The 11,484-nt window shown below is 43.1% G+C and overlaps 1 protein-coding gene across 1 annotated transcript; it reads left to right on the forward strand.

The window, feature by feature from the left end:
* The first annotated feature begins 3,110 nt into the window (after positions 1–3,110).
* Positions 3,111–7,950, forward strand: LOC120788551 (bifunctional protein GlmU-like). Its single transcript, XM_040124395.1, has 3 exons — positions 3,111–3,240; positions 6,547–6,738; positions 7,290–7,950. Exons 1-3 carry the CDS (start codon positions 3,238–3,240, stop codon positions 7,548–7,550), a joined length of 456 nt encoding a protein of 151 aa, XP_039980329.1. The 5' UTR covers positions 3,111–3,237; the 3' UTR covers positions 7,551–7,950.
* Positions 7,951–11,484: the final 3,534 nt, after the last annotated feature.

The following is an 11,484-nucleotide window of genomic DNA, read 5'->3' on the forward strand; positions in this document are numbered from 1 at the left end:
CTGACTTGTAAAAACCCCCTTTGGAAAATACACGGTCCACCTCTCAGCTATTTAAAAAGACACAACAACTTTGGTATTTAATGAAAGCAAGAGAGGCTTTTTTACTATTGATCATTTATGGTAAAGATGTTCTGATTGTAAAAGTCTGGATCACTGCTTCGGAAAAATCTGTACTCTTCACCTTTGTCTTCATTATTAACAGTACAAGACCCCATTCTGTGCTCTTGTTTTTCTGCTCTTATTTCTTGTTATTTACTTCCCTAATATGACGACTCTGGAGACATGGGATTACCAGCCCTCTGGGACCTCTGACCTCCTCACTACTGGTAGCGCACGTTGGATTATTTTCTTAAGTGAAGCTTTTTCTGTTGTTTTTCTCATCGAAAGCCACTCGGCAGAAATGACTAAAACCTTATCCTGCATTATTATTGTTACTGTGTTATGTTTTTGTGTATTTGAAAATGCCTTTATAACATCCTGCAGCTTTTCTTTCATCGATTTACACTTTGCCACCATTTTGGCATTTTTTAAAGTTGACTTTACTTCTAATCTTTTCGCTTTGACTTTTAAAGGCTTTAGACTTTTCTTAATTCAGGCGTCACCCCTCGAGGAGGCGTTTGAACATAGTCACACACAAAAAAACAAAATAAAAAAACAAAATCAGTTTTGAATAAACCTGTAGTTTCTGCACGTGGGGTTATTGTAAGCCTCAATCCTGAAGATCCATATCCTTGAGTAACTTTAGTGACCAGAAAATGAACATAGTCCGTCCTGATATGTGAAATTAATTTGACAACCAACGTTTGTTAAGAAAGGTTTTTAACCTTACTTTGAATTCCATTTGCCAGTATCACACACTTCCTGCGGCAAGTGTACGGAGTGTTTTTTGGGCACCGGCCTTTTACGTGAACCCAAAAACTAATCATGCACATTTTTTCTAATTCTGTCAACTCACACATTTCTCCCCACTGTGCTACATGAGCTACAGTTCTCTGGATGGGTGTTGGGATTGGTGCACTGCTTCTGCAGACCACTCAGTAAAACGAAAATGAGGTATCTCAGCTAATTAGTTGCATTAAAATTTAAATTTAAAAGTTCAAAGTTCAAAGTCAAACCCTGATTTTGCCAGTTCATAAAAATGTCTAAATTATGGCACTTAAATCTCCGCATGTCATTCACTTCAACACTGAGCCTCACGGAAGTGTAACGTACGTGTCATTGGGTTGCTCTGTGTGGACCCTGTGGCAAACCAGCTGGTCGGTTCCAGATTATCTCAGCCTGTGGCAACATGTGGAGAAAGTCCAAGGCGTCTACATGGCTTTGTGTGAACCTTTCGATCGGGCACTTACGCTGCAACCAGCGCGTGATGCCAGGCGGGAAACTGTGAGCCCCCTTGCAACGGGGCTCATTCTTCAAACCACAGCACCATCTGGGGTCAAAAGCAAAGCGGTTCCCTGCACAGAGCAAGAGTTGTTTTAATCCTCTGCAGGAGTCCAAGTAGGTTCAGGTTTGATCTTTCACTGAGCGGTTTTTTTGTTTGGTTTTTTTTTCACAATTTTCTCGAGCTGGCTGTGAAAAGAAGACTGGCTTATCACTGGTCATGACGAATTCCTCTGCGGCCTTGGAGGAGCTTTCTGAAGTCTCAGCTTGAGCTTGGAGTTTTTGGAGCTCGACCCTCAATGGGGGATTCGAAATCGGTCTGTCTATCTCTGTCTACCTCTTTAGAGTCAACAAACCATCAAAGTGCGACACTAAATTGCTGGAACACCCCTTTAAAAAAATATGAAGATAATTATATGAGGTCACCCAAGTCCACAAAAACAGAGACTGTCCATCTTTGAATAAAATATCTCCATATCTCTGTTGGACAAATAATCTATGCAACTGAAGTACAAAAGAATCTAAAGGGTGAAACAAAACTTTTTTTTAAAGATGTTTCAGACCAACATTATTAGCGTTAATCTGTAGGGAAACCACAGGTTGCAATTTTCTGACTTCAGCACTGAAATCAAAGTCCCTTTTTTGTTTTTTGATTGTTTTCAGATTTGCCTGTGAATGTTTTTCTGTGTGTATGTGTGGTTGAGTGTGTGTGTGTGTGTGTGTGTGTGTGTGTGTGTTTTGTGTGTTGGATTTTAGCATCTCAGGCAGTATGTAGAGGTTGCTCTAACTTACTAGTGGAGGTCGTTGGGGTCACATAAAGCCTGAGAGTAAAAAAATGCAGGCACTGCTATAGCTGACAAAAGCGCTGCCCCTCCAGTGCATGTTTTTCCCATTTGAGGGAATCAGTCCGTTTTTTAATTACAGTGAATATTCTCCTGAAAACGTGAACGTAAGTCAAAGGCAGCAAAGCACGAAGCCCTTGGCAGCGAGGGTGATAGTACGACACTGTTTGTCGTAAAGGATCAGGTCTCGATCTAAAATTATTATTAAATTAACATTATTATTAAATTAACACGGATTTTAATTGGGGTTAGTGCATAAATAATAACAACAGTTTACACAGCATTTCTACTACACAGCCTGAATGTCTTTATCTTTTCTTTAGGTTCATCATCTTTGTTGTCTTTAAAAAAAAACACACACCTTGGACAAACATTGGCAGCTTCTTATTTACAGCGCTGCCTGTTAATCGACTTCCTGCCTCTACTGCACAAGCTTTTGTTGCTTTAAATTCATGTACATCGGAGTATTTGTAAGTAAAAGCGTTTGTATATCATTTATAATAATTGTATATTATTATCATTGTTGTTCTTTTGTTACACTCCCGTTATCATGAAAAATGCACTGCAGCCGTTCTCATCCTAAATGTTATTTGCTAGACTGATATAGTATAGAGTATATATAAATTCATAATTTTGTTTTTTTGACTCCACATCCGAAAAAAATAGAGAAGAAGAATTCATCTAGATTTCCCCAGGCTGCTGTAATATATATTCCATTTAATGTTCAGTCATGATATAACTCAGTAAACGTGTCTACTATGTCGATGGTGCACACACAACAACATGGAGCCCAAGTCTGCTGCCAGCTGCCGAGCTCTAAAGTCACCAGCGAGTGGCAGTAGAAGACCAGGAATAGAGAATCCCGACCCTCTGCCGGAAGCTTGGGAGTTTCCGCTTTCTACTGGGCACGCTCAGATCCCCTCGGACTGGGAGGGTCCTGCACGTGTGTGCGAATGCAAACGTTTGACTCACGTGTTTGTGGTCAGAGTTCAGTCCCCCGGGAGCCTCGTGCAGAATGGTGAGTTTACGCTTTAGTACTTTGGATTATTGAAAAAACATCTGCACTCACCTGAATCCACAGCAGAGACAGAAAACACGTGTCGACCATCCACTTGTAGATGCCCCCAGCAGGTTTGTTTCCCGCCTGCTATCACTCCGCCAGAGGTTTGGTCTGGTTCTCACGAAGCGCTCTCTCTGCTGCGTTCAACAGGTGTAAGATAAGTGGTAAACCTCGTGCAGACTGCAGCAGAGGAAACAGTGAAGAGCCAATAAAACATCGTAATCGATGGTTCTCTGACTCCTGGAAGGGCTTTTCGCTCTCAGAGCTGCAGCAGACCCTCGACCGGCTCCGAGGCCAATCTCTGACAAATGACTCTGAAGTGTCTCATGAGCCGTTTCAGCCAAAAGACCCACGGCCACCGTCACCGCTGGCGAGTGAGAGTCATCCAGACAAAAAGTAGACCTCGTTCCCTTTCGTTCTGTGTAGCCCATTCATTTAATGTCTCTTATCCTGAGAGCTTTGGGAGCGAGCCCGCCGCCTCTCCGTGGCCCCCGAAGAGCCTCTTATTTGTTTTAAAATTCATTTTGACCAGTTTTGAGGTACTTACCCGTTACTTTACTCAAATATTCCCATCTTCTGCTGCTTTGTGCTTCTCCTCCGCTCATCCTCAGAGGGAAATATCGTACTTTTCGCTCCACTAAACTATTTCTTATAAAGGACTTTACATGTCGAACATGTCTCGACTATGGTTCGTTGTTTTAGGTTAAACTACCCAACGGTACATTGGGTTGTGAAAATTTAGCCCCACCTCGGCAGCATTAAACTCAGCTTACATGTAAACGCATCTGTAAAAATAATGTGAAGTATATATGATAAATATGACACCGTGACTAGTGCCATTATTTTATGGCAAACTTGTACTTTTAATGCTTTTAAGTACATTTTGCTGGTAATACTTGTGGGTTGTACTCAAGTACCGAAGTATAATTTTGAATGCAGGACTTTTACTTGCAATGCAGTGTGGTTGTAGGGTGTTTTTTCTAATTTTACTTGAGTACAACGTCTCTGTAAGGCTTCCACCACCGGCTCTGCGTGGCCGCTGTCCTCCTCCATCAGACCCCCGATGGATGGCGGCCTCTTACACACTGAAAAATCCGATCTCCTTTATAATGCATTCTCAGGAAGATGTTCGAATAAATTTCCGGCAACTTTCAATGAAAGACTGGTTCCGAATCTCGGAAACTGAATCAAATTTTTGAAGTTTAAATGATGAATTACGGCGACTGTTGAGGCTGAAGAGGACGGTTCGTTCAACACACATGTGGAGTTAATAAATGTAAAGCAATGCGATGTTTGCTCCTCCTCTCTGGCTCTTTTCTAAAAGCTCTTTTTCAAACTGCGGATCAGTGTGAGCTTCATTAATGTCGGGTGACATGACGACAACCCCCCCTCCTCCTCCTCCACAGAGGGTCAGAGGTCAGGCTGGTGTTTGGTTAAGCACGGTGATCCTGTTAAAGATCTGAATGGACCACACACACACACACACACACACACACTGAGCAAAAACAGAGAGATTTTTGTCTGGATAACACACGTTTGTGTTACTTTCACTGCATTTAGAGTCAGTTTTACACAGAACCGCTTTGTGCTTCTCGAGCTGATCCAGGACACAACGGGGCTGGATTCAGACGTGAGAACGAACTCGTGCAGAGTTTCTGCGACGAGATTGTCCTCACCAGAAAAACCACAGCATCAGTTGTTTGTTCAAATGCCTGAGGATACTCACTGGATTTGAACATTTCCTGGATATATGCGTCTGCTGGCTCGGTGAATCATGACTCTTCTGGGACGTCGTTATGGCAGCAAAAAAATGTCCAAGGGGGGACGGGGCTGGGTCAACAAAGCCTGTTACGGTGGCGGTTAGTTGTTTTGATTTAATCCACCAGGCTGCGAACCAGATTTCTCCCCTGGGGACAGTAAAGATTGAATGATTGACGGATTGATTCATAGCTACTTGCTTGTTCTGCTGCATTGGACTGTGTCACACAGTCTTTTTCAGCAGATTGGGTTCGCTCAGTTTTTCTAAATGTCCTCACATCCACCGTGGCTTGAAAGCAAGTCAGGATCCCGGGTAGTTCAAGCCTCTGCAGCTCCCTCACAACGTAGCGAAGCCTATCTGCTGATGAAGATCATGTGATATTGTCAAAAACAAAGCAGGTAAGTGGGCCTTGTTTCATCGAACGGCTGTTTCCAAGGTTGAGAACGAGAACCAAGTGGTTCCAGTTCCCTAAACCCAACGGGATTTGATAACGGCCTCGGAGAGCACTGACAAGATGAATCATTCTGCCGATTGGGGCGTCAAATCCTAAAACGTGGAATATTTTGGAAAGTAATGACAAAACACAGGACTTCTCGTTTGATACACAAGTTAGTTAAAGGATTAGTCTGGTGATTTTTCATATTTTTCTTTTTGTCAACAAATCCAATTTTAAAAAAACCAACACTGAAATGTCTCCTTCTACCAAGTAGTGTGTCTGTGTATCTACAGCCTGATGAATGTGGTTCCTCTGAGCCGCAGAGCTCCATTGTTTCCAAAAACTGGTAAAAACACATCAGTGAGACGCACTGTTGCACCGGGGGACGCGTTCCTTCGTCGCCACGAACACGCACCAAATACTCACTAGAGCATTAAATGTGGATTAATCCGCTGCTGAAAATAGTCCCCAACAAAGGAACTGTGTCCGCCTGTCTGAGCAGCAGTTGCTACAAGCCACAGAGACCAGCTGTGTTAGGGAATTAACGAGACATTCTTTCAAATATTGAAACTATATATTTGCGAGCTGAAGATTTTCGGAGTTGGACAATATCGGTTAGATCCCATCAGATTTCTGGCATCGGTGTTGCTGTTTTTAAAGCCGCAGCACATGGTTGAGAAAAAGCGGCCAAACCCCAAATTTTCCCAGGAAGTTTCTCTCTAATGACAAAGTGTAAATAATAAACCATAGGACCCTGGCAAGATATTTAAACAGTACCAACTTTAAAACACAACGGACAACTGGGAAACAGAGTAGCAGATTAACAGTAAACCTATTCACATAATAATCACCTTCATAATTACTTTTTTAAAAATGTCATCGCATTTATGTATTTATTTGTGTATAAATTATTTTATTTTATTTTAACAGAAAAATTGTGAATGTCAATGATAAAAAAAATAGTAGAAGAAAAGAGAAGTCAAGGAGAAAAAAAGAACAAAATGAAAAACAGAAAAATGCACAAACTAATAAATTTTTGATTTTAGTTTGTGCATCTTTTTTTCCCCAGAGTTCAGCCGGAGGAGGATCGGCCCTGCAGGTCCACGCGGTCCGGTTCGGTCCAGGTCAGGAGCTGTTGGGATCTCTGGAGGCGTTCGTGGAGGAGAGGCGACTGCGGGCGCCGTTCATCATCACCTGCGTGGGCAGCGTCACCAAGGCAACACTCCGGCTGGCAAACGCCACGGCAACAAAAACAAATGAGGTGCTTGGCAGCGGCGGGAAGTGTGCCTGAGATGTGTTTGCTGAAGTCGCTGCAGATGAAAGAGCGATGATTAACTTTTGCCGACTCTCTACACATTCGATTTTGTTTTTGTTCAGCAGCTTTAAAGTGTCCTAACCCCACATTCATGATTTTCCTTTTTTCACCGAAAACTCAGCTGTAGGTCTGACTTCTCATTTTGTCAGTTTAACAAAGTATAAACCAGCTGGAAACCCAAAATACCAGAAAAAGGACACTGATGCCTAAAGAATATAAAAATCTTTATGATAATCCCTCAAAATATTATCATAGATTAGTTCAAGGTTTTAAACATTATTGTTTTACTGTTTATACAAATTTTAAGACATTTAAAGAATTAAGAAGAAATTTAATGTTCATATTGTAAATCACTGAGCATTTTTCATTATTCAAAATTTTACGTTTTTTTTTTTTTGTTTAAACAGTGCACAGACATGAATGAGATACCATCGTTGCATTGACTTTATCGTCCATGCTAGCTTGTCAGGATAGCATCCTTATGACTTCTCCCTCAGGTGATCCACCTCACCGGGAGGTTTGAGATCGTCTCCCTGGTGGGCACGCTGAACCCGGACGCCCACCTCCACATCTGCCTGGCGGACACCGAGGGAAGGACGGTCGGCGGTCACGTGCTGGGGGGTCTGGAGCTCTTCACCACAGCCGAGGTGGTCGTCGGTGAGGCGGTCGACCTGCGGTTCACCAGAGAGATGGACGAGCGCACGGGTTTCCCCGAGCTCGTGGTTCAACCCTGCTCACAGACGGACAGGTCGGCCTGATTCGAATGGCCATACCAGCCGGGTGGTGTTTTGTCAGTTAAAGCGATGGTATGTTGTTGCCTGCTGTGGCTGGTGGATCTCGTAAGAGACGTCAGTCAGAGACAGTTGAAGGAGTAAAAATGGATTTACCATAGATGTCGTTGAGGTTTTTAATCATATTAAAATATCTTTTAATCATATTGTAAAGATTCTATAGTGTAATTTCATTGTAGCTGTATTATAGGCTATAGGCCTATGTACAAACAAATAAAAGAACAAACCGACAACTAGACTACTTATCCGTAGCCGCGGTAGCTGGGCTCATCTTGCACCTATGGCTTTACTGGCGTCACGTTGCAAATTCGGTGTATTATGTCCTCTGTGAGTTTATTTTTCCTGTGGTGAAGCTGCATTGACGCATTTCTAACCCGATGACGACAACAAAACACATGAAGTGGAAAGTGCAAGCAAAGCTGTTGGTGGAGTCCCCAGCTAGTTAGCTTTAGCTGACCTACTAAAGCTGCGATTTGGAAAAAACTAAGGACTTGTTTTGGATCAAATCCACAGGTTTTCCGTAAGTTGCTGTTGTTGTTGTTCTGCAACAGTGAGAAATAACTGAAACGATTTCCGAGCAATTAAAAAAAAGGCAGAGCGTATCAAGTCATACATGTAACCTTGTCTCATCAGCAACTAGTAACTCGTTACTGACGACGCCACATGGCTAAAATAAACCACTCAGACGATATCAAAACTTTACAGGACTACAACTTTTGTTTAGTGATCTCACGTAACGGTGTTTGTTGTCAGACAACACAAAGTGGTAAACGGCAACACCAGCATTATCCAAGAGCAATATTTACACCCACACAAGTTTACTGCAAGATAACTGATCAGGAGCAGCTTGCTGCACGTTACCTTAGCACGTACCTTAGCACGTACCTTAGCACGTACCTTAGCAGGTGCATTAGCCGTCAAAAATTGATGAAGAATTCTCCCCCTTCTTTGGGGACACCTGCTACATTAAACCCTTTCAGCTGCTTCTCCCCGCAATGTGATTTTGCTTCTTGATTTTAGCCGGCTGTCTGCAATTTGAGCGTCTCTGATCCGAGTTCCTGCATGGGGACTGTCGAAAGCCTGGTTTGTGACAGTAGCGTTTTACATTTTGTGGCCGACCGTTGTCTGGACTGAGACTATGCTGTGATGTGAAACTGAACTTTGCTGCAGAACAGACAGACCATAATGTCTGCATCTTCCGGCCACCAGGGGCACATTCATTGTACAATTCCACAAAGTAATGCTGGCCGTCTCCGTTTTTTGTCAGCATTTCAAACTGTGCGTCAAAATGTCACTGGACAAAAATCGGTTGGGGGTTCGGTGTTTTTACGTTCCGTCTCAGAAGCCACGTTGTTGTTGGTTGATTGTTCCATACGACATCGGCATAGAAGCGGTGTGTTACGGCTGATCAGGACGAGCAGTGCACCGACATAAGTGTACAGTGTCTGGCCAGCTTTGAGCACATCATCTTCGGCATGCAGCTTCTGAACACAGGCACAGTTAGCAGCCAATAGGGGCGGCACTGCGGGGGTCGCAGCTTTCTGCTAATTGATGTTAAACTGAGCCGCAGCCTTTCAGAGCCTCTGACCCCCCTGGTTGTGACAAGACAAAGCAAGAACCCCTCCTAAGGATTAACTGTGACCACAATGAAGAAAGGAGGGCCTTCGTTGCCGTGCACATGGGGGGGTGGGGGTGTAACAGCCTTTTTAATGGAGTTAAATTTGATCTCCTGATTGACTGTTTCCAGCATGCTTTCTGTTTGTCACCCTGCAAGTCTGGGAAAAGCGTCAAAAGTCACATTACTCAACTCACGGTAACTCAAAAGTGTTCTTCAGGGCCATAATATCTACTGATTTAAAGATGCAGGGCTTTGTTGAGTCACCAATCTTCCCTGACCATAGTCTATCGATAGATATATATTTTCTGTTCCTTCAGTGTTTGGCCCTGTGCGGCTATCATAAACTTTCTGTGGGGTGTGAGCAGTTTTAACCCAACAAATCTTTAAAGAGATTTTCTCTGGACCTTTTTCTCAGCCGGAGTCTCCAAGTGAAGAAGTGAGATCTGCTCCTCCACGAAATCCCAACATCTCCTGTCGTTGCATTGCAACGTCTGCTCCTGTTGGGTGTTTTTGGATCCTTTTCTCTGACGGAGTTGCCACGTTTGATTGCTACACGCTGACTCAAACATGGCGACTCATGATAAAAGCCCTATTGAACTCTGAGGGAGTGACACACAAAAACCTGTGGTTTAATATTGATGTTTTAGAATCGTGCATTCGTTGGATTTGCCAAAGCCTAACGTCACGCCATGCGAAACTAGTGTGCTTTCCAATCAGCTACTGCTATGACGGTATTGGGAGTTGAGCGCAGCAGGATAAACAGTTGCTGGAGTTGATTTTTTTCAGTCAGTGCCACTGAACCACTGCAGATGAACGCACCAAGGCGACCACAACAAACCTCAAATGGTGGAAAATCATGTGGAAAGCATGATGTAAATATGACTGCTCTCGTTCCTCTCTCGGCACTGTGAAGCTTTGCGGGTCTTTGCGGTGTTTGTGTTGCTTCCAGGAGGACGGGGCCACACGTCAGCAGGGCAGCCGGCCAGCCGCCACATTAAAGCAGAGCTACAAAGCGTCCCCGCTGCAGCTTTGTGCTTTTGTTTTGCTCTGTTGACGCAGCATGGTGGCCGAAAAGCGTTGGTGGTCTGCCCCAGTGCCCCCTGGGAGGCAGTTTTAGACATCCAACTAAAGCGGCTCAGTTCTCGTTCTTGACAAATTAGAAGGCAGCGCAGCCGCCCAAAGCGGATGTTCTGGATCTGAAATGTAGCTTTTGATCCAAAGACCATTCTCAACTCTCCATCGTTTTTTTTTCTTTCCTTTAAATGGCGTAATTGCCGAACAGAGGTGATTAAGCACAGTTTTCACAGGGCTGTTTTTCCTGCGCTTACATACACTAATTAGATTTTTACCCAAAAAAAAGTGTTATCCTTGTTTGAAATGTAAGTAATGTTTGTTGTTTATTAATGTTTTGCAGCAGAGTTTGCAGTTGGCATCCCGCTGTGAGGCACCAATTACGTTTTACTCTGATGCTCTTGCTGGACAAAGACTTGACTTTAATCTCTGCACAGCTGTAGCGTTAAAGACCACTGTGGCTGCGTTCACACTCGCAAGGTGTCCCTGTTCTGATTTTTGAATATGGACAAACGTGAAAATATAAATGTTACCAGTTATTAAATATTTCTCTTTGTGATGTGGTTTGATATCATGAGATAAAGATTTATCTCCAGTTTGGTGCAGCTCAAACCTTCCACGATCTGATGTTTGTTCTTCCTCACTGATTAAGAATATATTGAAATGTCAAGAAACTGGAGGCTGTGACAATGATGTAAATACCAGTATAACCGATGCAACTGCATTTGTTCCCCATTAGAGGCATCCATGCATGAAGGAATTATAAAACTTGAGAGGAAACAGTGGCATGATGTTCTTGACCAGAGCCTCAAATATTTACTTGATGTGTCGCCTGGAAAGACCTTAAAACTTTTCTTACACAAAGCTGAACAAATTTGAGGACTTTATCTTTCTGTTCTCCAGTTTTTGTTTTAACGTGGGAAGTAATGGAAATACTATCATGTTGTGCTGTTGTATTTCCCTTTCATGTGAACACTACTGGAATTTAGAATCCAAGAATTCAGGGATGGACTGATGATTTCTTTTCATTTAATTCCGTGGGAGGCTGCTGCACCTGTTGCATTATGACCCTTATAATATTCACCATACCTGTTAATAATGCCCTTGCACTGGCATTGGCCTACAGACAAGTTACTACAGTACACCGCACAGATTATAGGAAACCACCTGGAAAACTTGCATTTCTCACAATGTAATATAATATATACAAGG

This window comes from Xiphias gladius, chromosome 4, assembly GCF_016859285.1.
Source record: "Xiphias gladius isolate SHS-SW01 ecotype Sanya breed wild chromosome 4, ASM1685928v1, whole genome shotgun sequence".
Lineage (NCBI taxonomy): Eukaryota > Metazoa > Chordata > Actinopteri > Istiophoriformes > Xiphiidae > Xiphias > Xiphias gladius.

Coding starts and splice junctions, on each gene's coding strand:
- LOC120788551 (XM_040124395.1), top strand. Junction 6,739..7,289: donor CGGCAACAAAAACAAATGAG/GTGCTTGGCAGC, acceptor CTTCTCCCTCAG/GTGATCCACCTCACCGGGAG.